Raw genomic sequence first — 18,941 nt, 5'->3', positions numbered from 1 at the left:
AAGGTACCTTTAAAAGTTCTCTGGTTGCTCTCTACATTAGGGGTGAGCACGGTTCGGTTTGGTTTGGTTATTGGGTGAAACCCAAACCAAAACCGAAGCCATCGGTTATTTTATAATACCAATCAATCGGTTTTCGGTTCTTCGGTTATCGATTATTTTCGGTTTCAATTTCGGTTTTTTTATTGCATGCAGACATCGCAAAAAAAATCACAAAAATAGAGTACCACATATATATTGAATTCAAAATACAAAAATAGGCGCATGTTATGTTGAACCAAACAAATACAAAGTTTATTGAGTAGTAGAATTTAAAATTAAACAAAGTTCTTAATAAAAAAACACTAAAAGTTTGGTTTGAATCTTCATTCAGTATCTTAGTCATCTTCAAAGTGTTTAGACCCAATCGTCATCATCTTCATAATCTTCATCACCGTCAATGGTAGATTCTTTTGGAGTTTTGTTTCCGGTCATAGCATCTACAAAAGTACGCGTACAATTATATTAATATTTAAGTAAATATTGAAAAGTAAAAACACGTCGTAAATAAACATTATTACCAATTCTATGTTCTCCAACTTTTCAATCAAAGTTTCTAATTGTTGAACATACACATTAGAATCTTGCAAATCCGTTGGTTCATACCGTGTTGGGTTAATCGGTTCGGTTCGGTTTTTTTCGGTTTTTTAAAATGGATAACCGAACCTAAACCGAGATATCGGGTTTTCAAAAAACTAAAAAATTAACCGTAGGTTAATGCTTCGGTTCGGTTTTTTTCGATTCGGTCTTTTCGGTTTGTTCGGTTTCGATTCGGTTAATTCGGTATTCTGCTCACCACTACCCTACATTCTCTCAAGCAATTAGATTGTTTTATTTGTAAATGGAGGCTTATCATGCATTTGACCCGAATTCACGGATATGGGTTCTCACCAAACCTAGATAGCCCTTAAACTGGTTATAACATCCCATTAAACTAAAAATTAATCTTACTAAATATTTGATATGAAATTTCTATAAGATAAGGATATACTAAAAATTAATATCCAATTTTTTTTAAAAGAATATTATCTATAATCAAGAAAAAGTTTTATAGTAAAAAAAATAACCGGGTCATGCGTCTTACCAAACCCAGATAACTTTTAAACGGGTTATAACATCTTATTTATTTATGAAACCATTTCATCTCAAACCCTAAGTATATTATTAACTTTTATAAAATAAATAAATTTAAAATTCAAAAAAATAAACAAATAAACGAAAAATTTAAGACCACTCCCGTAATACTTGGGATAAAAGCTAGTAAGTATAAAAAATAGGTGTATTTAGTATTATAATATTTTGTTAATTTGTCATGCTCATTTATATTTTTAAAAATTTGAGTAAGTAGCAATCAAAATTAATTTTAAAAATTATAAAACAGTTAATTTAATTAAGAAGTGTTGTTCACCGTCTCCCTTACTCGTTTATTTTCTTTCTTGTGCGCTTGTTGGCAGATATTATTATTATTATTATTAAGCAAATCAGCGATCACTAATCACTGATTGATTCCTCACTGTTTCATGATCATCAATACTCGATTCTCCGAAGATGAAGAAAGATAAATCAGTGCTAATTGCTGCAAACCCTGGCGGTGCTTCCGAAGCTAAATCATCTTCTTCATCAAACAAACTAGACGAAGATGATGAATCGAAGACTAATAATGACTTCGCTTTGCGTACCGCCACTCGTAACGGTTCATCTAAATACGATTTCGTCAAGGTTTATTTAATATCAATTGCATGAATTCGTTACACTTTGTTGTTGAAATAGTTAGTTAGTATTATTATCAATTAGGTTTATTATTTAATGTGCTTAGTTATGGACTTATGGATGTGAATAATTGATTATATTTGTTTTGTTTTGTTTGTGCAGGTGAAAGTTTGGTTAGGTGATAATGCTGATCACTACTATGTGCTCTCTAGGTTTTTGCTTAGCAGAATGCTGACTGTTACTAAGGTTTGGCATTCTGTCTATATTTATTCTATTTGTATGAATTTGTTTCGAATTGTTGGTTTTGGTTTTGTTTTGCCTTTCATTTAGGAAGAATGTTTACATGTTTAGCAGAGGTCGATTTGAGGTTCTGGTGAGTAGTTTGCCTTATTGTGTTGAGCAATGACGGCAAGAAGCCTATAATGTGTTATATAATATAATGTATATGTAAGGTTATCCCTGTAGTAACATACAAAGGAACTTCCTAATATAATTTACTATATAACATATATGTAACATATAAAACCCCTCTTTGGTCACTTTTAGCTTGATTGTTTGTTGGCATGCGTAGTGAATTACGTTCGGAAGTTATGTTATGTGGGAAATAGCAGTGGCCAAAAACTGATACACTGAGAAATGCAGAACAGTGAACATAAACTGCGGAAAGTTAAGCATGAAATCAATCTAATTTGTAATTATAGACAATAAGTGTATAACAGTGACAATGAACATATTCTGCAACTGTGAACATAATTTACAGTGAACTGTGAACATAAAGTGCAGTGTAGTAGTAAACAATGCAGGGATGATCAATGCAGTGAACATATCAGTCAGAAAGACAAAAAAGTTTAATAACTGCAGACAGTTAACATAGCAGGGAACAGATAAATATAAAATCAATCTAATTAGTAAATACAAACACAACATTGAACAATAAACAGAACTTGAAAATGTCTAAATAAAAGCTGAATTTGAATATGAAAAAAAAACTGGCCTTAATGTAAAACTGTGTCTTATTTAAACTCGAGTATGGCTAAAACGAACTGAACTTTAGTGTGGAAATAAAAAAAAAAACTGACCTTAATGTGTGTGACAAGAAGAACAGAACTTGAATCAGGGGAGAAGAACTGACCTTGATTCTTGAATATTATTGTTCCTTGATACCGATTGGAGAAGAAATAACCAGGGAGAGTTATATCTGTGCAATTAGGGGTTCTAGAATGGCATCAATGTAGTTTATCTTATTTAGGCAAATGGTGAGTGCTTTGCTCCACATTATGTGTTGCTTTGAGGCAAAAATATTTCATGTCACTGTTTATATTTTATAAAAAAATGTGTCTTGTTCATGTGCAAAGATAAAAAAGTTTTTTGTCAAAATTATAGAGAACTTATTATTATGAGATGATGTTTATGAGAAAAATGGTCATAAAAAAAGGCAGATAAATTTCTTTTGCATCCATTAGAGAGAGTAACTTTGGAAAGGAGATGCTAATTTAATTTTAAAGGCATAATAAGACTTTGAAGACAATTTTGATTCGAGGAGAAAAAAAGTGAAAAGTCATTTAGATTCTACTAAAACTTGACATTAAACTACTAAAGTTCAATATTAGATTTTTTATTACATATTTTTCATATAACATGAGATAACTTTTAAAGTTAAAAATCATAATGTTTTTGTTTTCAGATTCCTAATCACGTGGCTCTAAAAATTGCCCTTGAACTCAAGAAGCTGCTCATAGATAATAGCCTTCTGGACGTGTATGCCATTACATCCTCCAACTGCTACCATTTTACTGCTATTCTTAATATATATCTATAAGCTCTGATATATCAAATTTTTGCAGATCCCAGTCTGATCTGGAAGCTAATTTGTTTAAGGTAATACTGCGGGGGTCAATTTTTAAATATATTTCCTTTAATTATTACTTGTAGTTGTATCTCTTTGAAGCGATTTAGCTATGCTTGCAAGTGTATGGTTTCTAAGGCTGTTTTATATTCCTTATAATGCACTTTTCTAATACGGTATTTATATTTTTCTTGCTAATAGATTTTCATTGTTGTGATTTTTCTTGCAAGCAGCTCATGGAACGACGGGGCTACGGACAAGAGTACATAAATCGTTACAAGATGATGACAAGGTAAATAAAGGAACAAAACAATCAATTTATGTATTTATTTATTTATTAACTATAAAAATTAATTAGCTTGTCTTTCCACTTTCATTCGTCCCCTTTGCAGATTTCACCATCAAAGAGTACCGTTGGTTATTCTTGTATGTGGCACCGCATGTGTTGGAAAGTCTACAATTGCTACCCAACTCGCGCAAAGGCTAAACTTACCAAATGTTTTGCAGGTGAATCTGTTTTCATCTCTTCTCTCTTTTCTGTTTTTCACATAATTTATTCATTTTTTTATGTTACAGACAGATATGGTCTATGAATTACTAAGGACATCAACAGAGTATGTCGTTTCTTAATAAATACGTTCTCTGTATTTTTAAATTTAATTGAAAATTAGTATACAATAAAAAATGTTAATTTTTATTTGTGTGTGTTTTAACATACATCAGTGCACCTTTAACATCATCACCAATTTGGGCACGAGAATTCAGCTCCTCAGAGGAGCTAATTACTGAATTTTGCAGAGAATGCAGAATTGTCCGTAAAGGTAATTTGCAATTTCTTGTAGGCCTGTAAATGAACCGAATAACACAAATGGAGCATGTTTGTGATCGTCCATTAAACTTTAAGCAAACGAACAATCGAACACAGACAATTAAACGAACAGGGTTTGTATGTTTCTGTTCCTTCATTGAGAAAAAGAACATGCTCGTGTTCGTTCGTTGACAGTATAATTGAACGGACATAACTGACTTAAAACAAATTAAAAGTAAATGTGAACAACAATGCGTTGGGCCCAAAAAGTGCTTAAAACTAGACTAAGTTGTAACGGGCCTAAAGATTTAAATGAATGCATTAACAAACGAAAACTAAATGAAAGTAAACAAACAATCATAAGCGCGCTTAAAGAATGAACATAAATGAACGAACGACACATGGGTTCTTGTTTCTTCATTTAACCAAATGACCAAAGCTTGTATTCATGTTAACGGTTCGTTTGCAGGCCTAATTTCTGGTTGTAATTGGAAGAAAAACAGTAGGATTTTCTTTGATCAATGTTTTGTCATAATAGGTTTAGCTGGTGATTTGAAGAAAGCAATGAAAGACGGGAAGCCAATCATCATTGAGGTACAACTATTACATATTAGACCTAATGCAGATACAATATTTACCATTTTACCCTTGAGTTTTCCTCACAGGGCATGCATGTGGATCCTAGTATATACCTAATGGATGAAGAGAATAAGTCAACACATAATGCACCCGTAAATGAACAGGAATCAAAGGCTTCAAAACCGGATGAAAATGACGTTAAAAATGTGGAAATTAACGCTTCCACTTTTAATGATCATGATAATACTGGGAATTCCAAGTCAGAACCAGAGTTGGATAAAATTTCAGATGACCTCAAGTCGGTTCATATTGTTGACCATGGTCAAAGTGAGCCCTTAAATCTAACCTCTGATTTTGTTCTTTATTTATTTATTTGTTATCTTTTTAATTACTTATTTGACCATTCAGATGATACTACAAAAGATCAAGTGGCAGATAAAAAACCTACTCTTGAACGAGAAAAATCTGGGGTCACCGAGCCAGTAATAATTCCTATAGTTTTAAAGATGGCGGAGTTCGATCATAAGGTAACGAGATTGTATGTCACCTTAAAACTTTTATTGAATGCTGGCACAAATTAAAATAATCATGCATGTAGTTGAATATTTATGTGTATAATGCAAAACTGAATTTGCTTTGCTTCAGTTGGTTTCTGATGGTTTATGAACACCACTATAACTTGTGAACGATTTCTATAGTTTTATTCATTTATTTATTTATTTTTAAATTTCATTAAGTCATTTTTTCCCCTTATCTCCAGGCATTACTGGAGGAGTGGATATCTAGCCGGAAGTTCAGTGACAAGTATCCAGTCCAGGTATCAGTATCTACTTAGCTTTGTATGTTAGTCTTTATACAATGTTAATTTAGGTAATGATATATATTGTTTTTAAACATTCTCAGGAAAAAGATAAATTGATAAGCAACTTAAAAACCATTCAAGACTATCTGTGCTCATTCAAATCACAGGTACACACACATCATTTTTTCTTCTCTGGATTTAACTTTTATGTATTGCGGGTTGGCAATTCCTAACACGGCTCGAGACGTGGCACGAAAGCGACACAGAAATAATCTGGTTTTGAGTTGTCATGTTAACTGTTTAATTAGCATGTCGTGTTCATGTTGACATGTTTATCTAGTTTAATTAAATTGGTTGTTTTTGGGTTCATCAGTCCAATCCATTAACCCGAACCCCATCAACGGAAACTATTGCCACCCCTTGTATGACATGGAAGATTTTTTTTCTTTTTAATTTGTGTACAGGGATTAACAGTTGCTAATATATCGACTACAACGTTCCCGCAAACTCTTGATTGTCTGCACAATCATCTTCTTCAGGTATATTGGGTTTTCAGTCTAGAGTTGATAATAGTTTTCGGGGTTCTTTTGCGATAAATTTGACGTTTATTGGTGTTTTTTCAGTGTATCGAGCAAGGTATAACATCGGCCTCCAAGGGAAGCAATGGTCACACAGGAGGAAGCTGAGATTAAGTGTTAATTATATCATCATTTAGTTTGGATTGAAAATTATACTAGATCATGATCAAGAGGGAATTATCAGATTTTACAATATCATTCAGTTGTGTCATGATCTTGTACTAAATATGTCAGCATGCGCGTCAAGACAAACCAATAAAATCAAGACCACTAATGGAGGTCCGATCCCGAATAGTATGCCCTGGTTTGTCATGAGATTTGCAAGATGAAGGTTTTTTTTTTGTATTTTTAAAATCTTGTAGTTTACTGAAGGTAAAGGGTGATACTTTAAAGACAAAGTTTAGCTCTATTGAAACTAGTGATGAAATGTGTGGAAGTGTGTTTTGAATAAAAATTAGACAGATCAGTGGATGAGGTTTCATGTGTTCCTGACCTGTGCATTAGATTCGTTAGACCATTCACTTTACAAACTAACCAATCTTATTTTTATTATAAAATTAATTTATCTCTCTTCTATCAATTCAATCCAGTTAAATCAAAACTTTTCACACTTATTAGCTTATTAGCGACTCAAATTTCACTACTTTTTATTAAATAAATATAATTTATATGTTGTTTTTTATTAAAAATGTTTATAAATATAAAAAATAATTTCTTTATTTAAAAATAAACAATATATATAATTAATTTAAAAATACTTAATAATATTTATATTCGCCAAATATTTAATAAAGTAGATAACAAAATTACAATTGTGGCATTAAATATAAAATTACACTTACAAATGATATAAATTAATAATTCACCAAATTTTTGTCAACTATGCTCAATCAAATCGTTTATTTAAAGCGATCTGAGCTCTGTTGCGAAGCTGTTCCCTATTGGTCATATAACTAGATAAGCTTCCAATTCGTTGAGTAGAGTATTGAGAAGGTTGTTCATCATCTTCACTTGAGCTTCCTCGTTGCCGGTTAATAGGTCTGTCATTTAGAAATTCAGATGGGTCAAAATAGTTAAGGTATGTGTCTCGTTCATCCTCAACTATCATATTATATAATCATATAATGTTAGATTGTTTAGATAATAAGTTTTATCTGAAAAATCTTATGAACCAATACTGAGTTGACAAGTGTCGGATAATGTAAATCAGGAATGATTAATATTTATTTTAATATAAAATATTTTTTTTTGCAATCTTATTGGTTTTAACAAAATTTATATCAGTGTGTTCACAAAAAAAAAATACTAAACAAGACTGTGTTTTTAGATATTTTTAATACTTATTTATTAAAAGTTATTAGAGGAAAACATTTTTAGTGTTAAAATTAATTAGTATGAAAAGAAAGGAAAAATAAATTAAAATGTGAGCCATTCATTTAGTGGCATGTGGCAATGATTGTGTTGCGAAGTGGTGGGCAAACTGGTTTGTAGTCGCGAGTTGTTCGCCCATATTTGATGTTTTTTTTAAACAGTGGCACAACCTAGTCACATATTCACCGATAGAAATGGTCTTAGGGCTACATAGCTTTAAAATTAAAAAGTGGGACTTTTCGAGTTAGAATTTTGAAAGACCACCGCACCATACATGTCCACGAATACAACAAAAGCTTTTGCATCTTTACACAATTTGTAGAAGTTGAAGTTGTGATGTATGGTAGTGTTTGTTTTTTCTCTGAAGATCTTCCTGGCCTCTTATGTCTGCACCGCGCAGACCACGCGCAGATGTTATGGTCTGAAGACTGTTTGTTTTCCGAAAGACATTTCATTAAAAAACGTCTGCTCGCCCTCTTCGTAGAGAAGACTAGGACCATCAGCTTCTAACATCTCCTCATCAAACCCTTCCATCAACCCTAGCAACTCCTCCACCCCTCTCATCTCTTCTCCAACATCGCCCCCTTTCCGGTCACCCCACACCTCCGCCACCCCCCTTTCCAGCCACCCCACACTTCCGCCGCCACACCCCTGCTGCCGCTATCCCCTATCCAGCCACCCTACACCTCCGTCGCCCCTCCCCTGCCTCCGCCGCCCTCTCTCCGACCACCCCATATCTCCACCGCCCTTCGACTGCCACAGGTCCGCCGTCTCTGCCGCCCACTGCCACACATCCACAACTCCAGTCCGGGTATTATTGTTTTGTTGATTTGTGTACTTTACCTATATTTGTATGATTTGTGATGTAATCGGTTTGAATTTGTGTATTGGATTATACTATTGAAAGTTTATAAGATCGGAATTTGTTGAAATCAGGTTTAATTGATGTTCGTCGAGTGATTATTGATGTCGTGTATATCAATTTAGGTTTATTTTGTGTAAACGAGCTTGAACTTGGCTCGTTTTGACTTACGAGAGCTCGAGAGTTATTTTTCAATTATTGTTGAATTTTTATTAGTTTTTTTTATAGAAATTGATTCGTAGAATTTGATTTGTTGAATTATTATTAGATTTTGTTCAATTATTAGTTTGTATAATTGTCCAATTATCATTAGTTTTTTCTTTAAAAAAGTTTGTAGAAAGTTTAGGTTTAACGAAGATCTTCTTACATTAGGTTTGCATAAAGTTTAAGTCGTTTGAAGACCTTTTTTATGTTTAAAATTCGGTTTATTTAAATTTCTGTTAATTTTAACAGTTTGCAGACGTGTTAAAAAACAAACAGTCTTCTTTTTGCAGACTACAGAGGTTTGGTCCACCTCTTCTGCTACAGATGTCTGCTGACGTGATCCGCAGACTGCAGACATTTTACCTCTTAAAAAACAAACAATACCTATATCTTGGGTTGGTTTGAGTTAAGCATTGTCACCGTTGGTCTGAGTGTGTGACTAAGCGATTAATTCTTTTCTCAATGTATTCTTTGACTAATACAAGTATTTGTAAACCTGTCGATTAAGACGTGAAGTTTCATGAATCGACTGCACACAATTAATTAAGAAAGAAATAAATTAATGAAAACAATGTCTTGGTGGTGTGTACGCGTTAGAAAATTAATCCTTTTCATGCTGAATTACTGAGTGAGAAATATAAAGAGAGGTGAAAGCTGGACTTGGTTTCTAATTAAGCAATACAAGGTTGATGATAATAATCTAATATGGTTGCCTTCAATCGGACAACTACCCTTGTCATTTGAAAAAAATAAATAAAATTTTATCAAAACATCTTGGTACCACTAGGCCAAAGACTCTTTGAATTTGATAAATAATAATTTTATATAAATTTCAAATTTAGCGCATAGATCAAGCAAATGGTCCCACAAATTTTTAAGTATACATTCCCAAGAATTTGAAGTGTAAGGGTGGTAGGGATGTATGTCGATGAAACCGAGCCATCTAATCATTGTCGTCTATCTTAGTCAACATCTATTTATGAAAATAATATTAGCATTTATATTGCAGTTATGTATTATTCATTTCCATATTATTTTGATTGTAATTTCCTAACTTAGATAGAAGTTGATTAGAGAACGTGTATATGTACTTTTTGAATGTGAATAGAAGAATCAGTCAATTCCATTAACTTACAGTCTAATCATTTACCTTCGGTTTGAAAACTACGAGAGTGTCACAACCCAATCACATTTCAAGCAGAAACCATTGCTAATAAGGGAATAGAAACCGACATATAAAACCAAATCACCAAACTGAACTTGTTGAGGAGGTGTTGCCGAGAACCCAAATGAAACCGAATACTCGAATAGGGTACCGGAAGGTGCCCCAAGGACCCTAATGTGTTTTTGGTTTAGTTACAGTATGATATGCCTTTCGCCATCCACAACTAAAAATGTAAAAAAGAAGTTGCATCACATATATTAATATGATTAAAATTTCAAATGTATAAAACCGGGCGGTCTAGGTAAATAAAAACCCTGCATAAAATAAAAACCGGCAACTGCAACCCCCACCAACGAACTGACCATAACCGTTTTATTAATTAATAACACAATGGGAGTGAGTTTGTTCGTTCGTTCGTTCGTTCATCTCATATCATCACAATGGAGTCACTCCAACGAATGCCATCAAAGATCACAAACGCATACACGAGATTGCAAGTATTACTTAACGAAGTCGAGGCACAAATCGTTCAATTCACCGAGCTACCATCCGATACGCCTGGCCTTCATATCCTCGCCGATAACATCGTGCAAAAGCTCGTCGTCTTACGAAACAAATTCACCGCCGAAACCGTTACTCACGATTCGTTACCGGACGATCTGCTCGAAATCGAAGCAAAACTCCGAGATCTGGAAGCCGAATTTTACCGGTCGAATGTCGATTCAACGTTCGCAATTGCTGATCATGACGATGACGTCAGCGAAAACGGATCGGTGTGTGAGTCGTGTTTGAATTATGATGAAAACGAAGTTATGGTGCCGCCGGAGAAAGTTGAAGAGACGACGGCGTGTGATTCTAAGAGGCAGAAGAGGCGGCGGAGGTGGTGGTGGAGGACGGTGGTTATTTTGATGCCGGCGAGTGTGGTTTGGGCGGTGTGTTATTTTGACAGGATGCAACATCAAGGCTTTCTGGTCCCTACTTGATTTTACTGTTTTACCATTTTTAGTGTAAACATTGGTATAGACTACAGAGAAACGTTTTATTATTATGGTATGGTATGATAGAATAATTTCACAAGAATAATTAGGTTTTGAGTTAATATATCAAATCTTTTAATAAGTATGTCATGCTTGAATTGACTTATTCAACGGATGTTGTTTATCATCTTCCTCGAGTTCATCTTTTACGTGATAGTTGACAATCACACCAATGGACTCGGACGATCTTTTTGTTAAAAAAATACTCATTAATTTGTTTTAAAATACTCATTACGAATTCTAAAGCATACTTTTTTTTCCTAATGTTTATATAATGTTATATTTATAACATGTATAGAAATTTAAACTATGATACATTACATATTTACCATCATTATCATAATTATTTGATATAAAACATTAAACTTCATGATGATAATATCTCAAAAATGAAGTTTATATCTTATAACGCATAAGCTATACCCGAACAACCTAACGAATTGAGTTTCGGCATTCCAATAGGATTATTAATTCATTTATTTTTCATTTCATCCATGTCAATGACATTGATACCCTTAATCACCTTAATAACAGTAAGATAAAATTCAAAAAGTTATATAAAACTTAACCATGAAAGGTTAGTCAAAAGTCAAAACCTTTACCCTGCATTATTGAGTTTTTTATTTAACGGTTTTAAAAAGAAAAGATAAGAAAATTTTTATTTTTTTCATTCTTTAGTTTTTTTCATTAAAAGAAAAGAAAGAGAATGAAAAGAAAAGTTATGGTTTTTTTCTTCCAAAACTTTCCAGCCAAATATGGCCGGATTCGAAAGAAAAGTTTATATTCATGTTTAATATTTACTAATTTACTCTAACTTTTCCTTCATATCTAACTCAATAATAAGGACATGATTGTAAAGTTACAATTTTTTTCTTATATTTTTCTTCCTATCTAACTCAAAAATATAATTAACATTTTTTTTTCTATTATTTTATTTTAACTCAAAAATATTTTTTAAATATATAATTTCTTTTCCTTATTCTTCTCCATTCCAATGTTATCATTTGTTTTGATTGTATTTTAAAGCAGAGAATGCCTATTACTTGACATTCAAATTCATCACGTCACTTCCAGATGGAAGCATGATTGGCCGTAGTCGTATTCATCATAAACCTGATTTGTGCATATCCATATTCAATTCCATAATAAAATCATTCTCATTCGCCACTAGTCCTTTAGCACTACCAGACGCCCCAATTCCACCTTCTTTTTCAACAATAATCACACCTTCTGACCATAAAACCTTATGCTTTTCGCTTGCTGAAACCCTAATTAACCGAGGCCTTTTATCGGCCGCCCAGCGACTAATCCAACGCCTTATTCTACACTCCCCGACCCTCACCGACGAGATTTCCGTCATCGATTTTGCCGTCTCACGAGGCGTTGAGCTCGGACTCCCCTCTTATTGTGCCCTAATTACTAGACTAGTGAAAGCCGGTGAATTCCGGATAGCTGAAGATTTGTATATCGATAGGATACTGAAATGTGGGATTAAGCCGGATGCTTCGTTACTAGGTTCCATGATTATTTGCTATTGTAAATTGGGGAAACTTAAAGAAGAAAACGATCATGTTAAGAAGCTTGTTGAGTTGAAATCATCGTCTAGCGTAAGAGTCTTTTCGGAGCTTATTAAGGAGCTGTTTGAACAGAATCGGTTTCTTGATGCGTACGATTACTGTGTTAGGATTAATGACGCCAGGATGTCGCTTTCGGTTTCGTGTTATAATATGTTGATCACTGGGTTGGCTTCTAGAGGGTACGCTGATGAAGCCCGCCAAGTGTTTGATATAATGGGTGAGAGAGGCGTACCGCCTGTTTGCCACTTGTGGAAGTCGCTTGTATTTGGTTTTTGTAAGATGGAGAGAGTTGAAGAGGCTGAGTTGTTGAGTTTGGAACTGGAGTCGTATGGTTTCTTTGTCGATAAGGTTATGTATACTAGTCTTATTAATGGGTACTGTAAGAACCGGAAAGTGAAAATGGGGATGGGTGTGTTTTACAAAATGCTCAAGATGGGTTGTCAGCCGGATACTTATACTTACAATACATTGATGCAAGGGTTTGTTAATTGTGGGATTTTTGATAAAATGTGGGTTTTACACAGGCAGATGATTGAGTTGGGACTTGAACCTGATGTGTGGACTTACCAAATTATGATCAACAAGTTTTGTAAAGAAGATAAAGTTGACAGTGCTTTGGCCCTTCTGAATAGCATGTCTAGTAGAGACCTGATACCCAATGTGCATTGTTATACATCCATTGTTCCTGCACTTTTTAAAGAAAACAGGGTTGAAGTTGATGAGGTGTACCAAAAGATGCTTGCTTCTGGTGTGATTCCTGATCAAGTTATGTTTTTTAAACTAATGAAAGAGTGCCCGAAAGGGTATGAGCTTCATCTTACACTCAAGTTTTTGCATGCAATTGCTAAATATGGCTGTGGCATTGACCCTTTATATTCAAAAGCCTCTTTTGGACCTACTGAGAGCATTCAGAATCAAATTGATCATCTTTTAGGCAGAATAGTGGAAACTAGTCCTCACTTGGCTAGTATGGCTTATAGTATATACATTATTGGATTATGTTTTGGAGGGAAAAGTGATGATGCTTTGCATTATTTGGTTTTCATGATCAATCTTGGGTTACAACCATTGATATCAGCTTATAACTCATTGGTAAAGTGTTTTAGTCAAGAAGGATTTGTTGAGCATACGGGTGCCCTAATTGAACTCATGGAGGGTATGGGTATGATTCCTAACTCCGCAACTTTTTTGGTAATGGTTAGTGAACATTGTAAATATAATGACCTGGCGTCTGCATTTAATGTTCTTCATTTGATGAATGATAGGAGAATGAAGCCTAGCGTTGCTATATACGATTGCATTATCGGTTGTTTAGGCAGAGAGAAACGAGTTCTTGATGCGCATCGTATGTTCAAAACATTGCTTGAAAGTGGTGTAGATCCTGATGATGGCTTGTATTTCAGAATGATAAATGCATATTCCAAAAATGGACAAGCAATTAAAGCCGGTCGATTGTTTAAACGAATGATGAAGCATGGAATACAACCCGATTCACATGTTTACTCATCACTTATTAGCGGATTTGTAAAGAAAAATATGATGGATAAGAGTGTGATTTATCTTGGAAGTATGTTAAGAGATGGTTTTATGCCAAATAAAGTGCTATATACATCTCTTATTGATCACTTTTTAAGAAAAGGGGAGCTTAAATTTGCATTTAGATTAATTTCTTTAATGGAAAGACGTCAAATAGAGTGTGATCATGTCACCTACATCACGCTAATCAGTGGCATTTGCAGGAATATTCAATGTTACAATGGTAAATGGTACGATACGCATAATAAATCACAAAAAGAAAGGGAGCATTTGTATCATCTTCTTCGTCAAAACTCATCTTTTAGGGAAAAAGATTCAAAAGTTTCCATAACAACTCATGTGGATTTGAAATTATTAGCAATGAAACTAATTAGAGGAATTAAAGATAGTTTCTATATGCCGAATTTGTATTTATTTAACAGTATATTGTCTGGTTTTTGTCGAATGGGAAAGTTTGAAGAAGCATATGCTCAGCTAGACTTGATGGAAAAACATGGTGTGGGTCCCAATCAGGTGACATTTACAAATTTAATCAATGGACATATTCAAATTGGTGAGATTGATGCTGCGGTTGGGCTGTTTAACAAAATGAATGCAGATGGATGCGTTCCTGATAGAATATTATATAATATTTTGATAAAGGGGTTTTGTAAGAGCGGACGGTTGCTTGATGCCTTATCTCTTTCACATGCAATGTGTAAAAGAGGCTTTGTTCCTAGCAAAATCGCTTATGAGTATATGCTTATTAGTCTTTGTAGTTCTCGTTTGGTCAACGAAGCGTTGACTTTATGTGAAGATATGATTTCCCATAATTATCTACCGTGCCGACATAATGGTAGTTGGTTGCTTCACATGTTAGTTAACGAAAACAAAGTGAATGAAGCTCAAATGGTACACGATTTGATGCTTGAAAAAGGAAGAAAGTTATCAAATCCAATGAGACAGAGAAATTTAATGGGGTCATGAGAGATCTAATATTGTGGATTGGAAATTCTCAGCCGTCTGATTTGGTCAAACTAATGGTCAACGGACTCCATCAGGTCATTCTTTACTTTTAACTTCAATGAATATTTAATGCAATGTAGGAGTACTAATATAATCTTTTGTTATGCAGGAAAAGTATAGTTTCAAGTGTGGAGCAATATGAAGCCTGCATTGCTTTAATATACTTCAGGTGTTTTTTTGTGTGTGTGTGTGCACGTGTAGCATGTCCTAAAGCTTAGTAATGACATTTTTTTTTATTTTACAGTTACAATAAAGGATATACATTGACTAGGTTATATATCACAATATTGGATGCAGACTGAGGGACTTTTTTTCACTTGACCACCGCAACTGCATCAGGTATGCAAAGTGTATTATTAAATGCTGTTTAAAAATATATCTCGCTCATTTTACACATTACTTTGTATTCGTGTATAGTTGTGTAAACAAAGTGGTCAAAATGTTGCTGGAAGGTTGTTGAAATCTTACCTTTTAAACGAACTGCATTAAAGAACCAAAAATACTATTATGGGAGATGAACGCATTGCCTCCAACACGCTTTATTAATCATTTTCTTGTAAGTAGATCTATCTCAAAGTTTTAATTTGAAAATGGTTGTTGGAAATTAGACTAGGCCAACATTAATTGTTCTTGTGTTTAGTATTTTCATCCTTCACATAATTATGGTTTCCTGACTACATTGATCATGGTTCCACCTTGCAGGCTGATGGTCAAGAAAGGAAGTTTGCGTGTATGTAAGATGCTGCCTGTTTGTATTTAGTTTTGGGTTTTTTTTCTTTCTCACCTAGATTTTTTTTCCTAATGTTAAACGGGTAATCGAGTAGAATTAATATAGTATACGAACATTTTAAAAGAATTTTATTCTTGATAGTTAGCATACAACTAGTTATTAGGGCTTGTTTGGTTGGCAGGAATTCATGGGATTTCAAGGGAATTGGAATTTAAATTCCATTCCTTATGGTGTTTGGTTAGCTAAGAGAAGGAATTGGAAATTGATTTGATTTCCAGCTAAATCCTTCAACTAATGTAATTCACAATCCTTCAACTTATCTATGGAAAGTTTAAAATCCCTGGATTGTTTATAAAAATACCTAAATAACCCTAGCAGTTCTTCATTATGCTCCTCTCCAACATCACGGGCATTTATCTCCGGCCACCGTCACTACATAATTCCGGCCAGATCTCAACCAACTTTTCTGACGAGATCTGAATCGTGTTTTCAGGCGAGTCTGAACTGTGTTTTCCGACGAGATCTGAACCATGTTTTCCGGCGAGTCTGAACCAACGAAAGCCCATGTTTTTTCTTCGTATATTTTGATTGCCGGTAGTGGTCGGCAATCAATTTAGGTCTCAACAGACACTGGCTTTGGATTACTGGTGGTCGTCGGCGATTGACAACTGAAGCACGCCTCCTTTGATGGTCGAACACAGGTGGTGGCTGATGGTGATGGTAGCCGCCAGCATTAGAGATGGTTAAAACTGAAAAGTCGTGAATTTTTTTGAAGAGTAATTTTGTCATGTTTTTGTATCTTCTCATTCTAATCCAATTCACAGAGTGTATAACCAAACACATTATGGAATTCAAAGGAATCCATCCAATTCCAATTCCAATTCCAATTCCAATTCCTATGTAAATTACATTTCCAATTTTAATTCTGAAACGTTCTGCGAACCAAACGCCCCCTTAGATTTTGGTATAGGTTGTTAAAAAGTCGTTAACTATGTGTAAATTTATCATTATACCTTTGAGTTAAATAAATAGAAAATATTAAAATCATTTAGGCTAGACCCACTTTTTATTAAAGAAAAACATATTGAGTAAATCACAGAAAACGTCATATATCTATATTTTGCTTTTTATTATTGGTAACTAGGTTAGATCCCGTGTTACACAATGATGGAAATATATAAAATTTCATATATATATATGTATGTATGTGTGTGTGTGTTATACATTTTAATAAATTTTAAACTGCAGATAATCTAACATTATTAATATAAGGTATCACATTGTTGTTTTAATTAAAAAAAAATCTAACATACAAAAAAAACAGAGATAAATAACAATTTAAAACATATTTCTAACTTATACCAAGAAAAAAAAAAGATATATTAATTAAAACTTCATCATGTACTGAAATCATATGTTGTAAGCTATGAATCGTAAACATTTATATTGCTATAACATAAGTTGTGCGTTATAAAAACTATTTTTATTGAAATTATAAAATATATAAGTACATAACATAAAGAATGCTACAAATATGAATATAACAACGAGATATAACAATTATAATTTTGATTAAACCGTTTAACAAAGCAAAAATAAAATCCAAACTTCGTGACTTAAACCAACATTTCAATCGAAACATCCATACATACAGTCTAAACGTTAATAATTTCCAAAAATCCAAAAAAAAAAATAAAACAGCTAAGTCCCAAAATTTTATAAATAACAATGAAAACAATTAATTGCCTTTGTTACTTAATAAATAGTGATTATAACCATTTATTTTGAAACATTCTTCAACTTATAAGTTAATGTTTAAAATTAAATTGTTTATTAGGTGAATAATTTATTTATAGAAATTGTATACTTGACATCCTATGTGGATAACCTAGTTAAATGACATGTGAAAAGTATATGTTGCTTTAATAGTATAGTAAGATTACCTTTGAATGACATTCTTTATGTAAGTGTTTTGTAGAAAATTATATTAACAAACTGAAGTTAACTTTTTTTTAAGTCAATGAAAGTTTGGTTCTTTTAATTATTTATCAGTTTATTTATGTATTTTTATATTGTTTAAGTAACATAATCATTTTGTTTAAAATATAAATTTTTATATAATAATAATTATTATAAAAGGACAATTTCATATTATATTTAACACATGAAGGATATATTTTATATTTACAACCAAAAAGCCTATATACTTTGAACAACATATTTTAGAATATGTGTAATTCTATGTTTTTCCTTAACGGTTGTTTATTGCAAAAATACTTTCTAAAATACAAACATAAACAATAAAATATGTTTGTATAAGTATTCATGTTTGGTGTTGTATTAAGTTAAACACCAACTAAGATTTGGACATTACGTAACGTAACAGAGAAACATGTGGACATTAATGGAATGTATTCACGCAAGTTGACTACCTAAGTACCTATGAATACTAGATATTTAATTTTTAGTTTTGAGGAGTTAAAAAAATGGATACCATCATTTTAGGAAAGATGGTGAAAAAATTAATATGGCCGAGAGATACAAAAAAATATATTTTAAATGAGTAAAAAAAATTCAATAGAAATAACAATAAGAGTACGGTGTAAAGGAGACTAGTTAAGTCTGAGCAGCGAGCTTGATTAAACTTGAATTCAACTTGTTTCACTTACAAAGTGCTCAAACTCAACTTGTTTTGAGCTTCATTTTTAAAGATTGAGCTTTGCTCGTAAGTATTTTTTCAAACTCAAACTGGATTCGTGAGTGCTTAGCTCATTTCTTATTTATTAAATACAATTTACTTACACTTATAATTATTTATAAATTTTATATATAACATAATATATATTATTTAGTTATTGTTATCATAACTTTATACATAACCGTTTTATTTTTGTATAAATACATATTTAATATATTAAATAAAAATTTGTATAAATGATAGACTCGCGAATCAACTCAAACTTAAATAAACTTGTATTATCTTCAGACTTAGGGGTTTATAAGGAGAAGTCATAAGTTTTAAAAGTGTAACTTATCAACATTTTCTCTCACATAATAATAAGAAAACCCTAATATTATTTTTTAACTTGTCATAA

At 32.8% G+C, this 18,941-nt stretch overlaps 2 protein-coding genes across 2 annotated transcripts; both read left to right on the top strand.

The window, feature by feature from the left end:
- Positions 1 to 1,545: 1,545 nt before the first annotated feature.
- LOC143615618 (uncharacterized) lies at positions 1,546 to 6,581 on the top strand. Its single transcript, XM_077088707.1, has 15 exons — positions 1,546 to 1,755; positions 1,909 to 1,992; positions 3,431 to 3,504; positions 3,591 to 3,624; positions 3,826 to 3,884; positions 3,985 to 4,099; positions 4,169 to 4,206; positions 4,316 to 4,413; positions 4,939 to 4,994; positions 5,066 to 5,306; positions 5,388 to 5,506; positions 5,740 to 5,796; positions 5,883 to 5,948; positions 6,246 to 6,320; positions 6,405 to 6,581. The coding sequence occupies exons 1-15, from the start codon at positions 1,585 to 1,587 to the stop codon at positions 6,465 to 6,467; spliced, it is 1,350 nt and encodes a 449-aa protein (XP_076944822.1). The 5' UTR covers positions 1,546 to 1,584; the 3' UTR covers positions 6,468 to 6,581.
- A 5,499-nt stretch (positions 6,582 to 12,080) lies between these two features.
- Positions 12,081 to 15,096, top strand: LOC143615597 (pentatricopeptide repeat-containing protein At5g62370-like). The gene has a single exon (XM_077088698.1). The coding sequence runs from the start codon at positions 12,081 to 12,083 to the stop codon at positions 15,075 to 15,077; it is 2,997 nt and encodes a 998-aa protein (XP_076944813.1). The 3' UTR covers positions 15,078 to 15,096.
- Positions 15,097 to 18,941: the final 3,845 nt, after the last annotated feature.

This window comes from Bidens hawaiensis, unplaced genomic scaffold, assembly GCF_021521415.1.
Source record: "Bidens hawaiensis isolate Kalapana, Puna unplaced genomic scaffold, B.hawaiensis_p1.1 tig00002306_1, whole genome shotgun sequence".
NCBI classification, from domain to species: Eukaryota; Viridiplantae; Streptophyta; class Magnoliopsida; order Asterales; family Asteraceae; genus Bidens; species Bidens hawaiensis.
The sequence above is the reverse complement of the archived record's forward strand: the minus strand, read 5'-3'. Positions and strand labels throughout refer to the sequence as shown.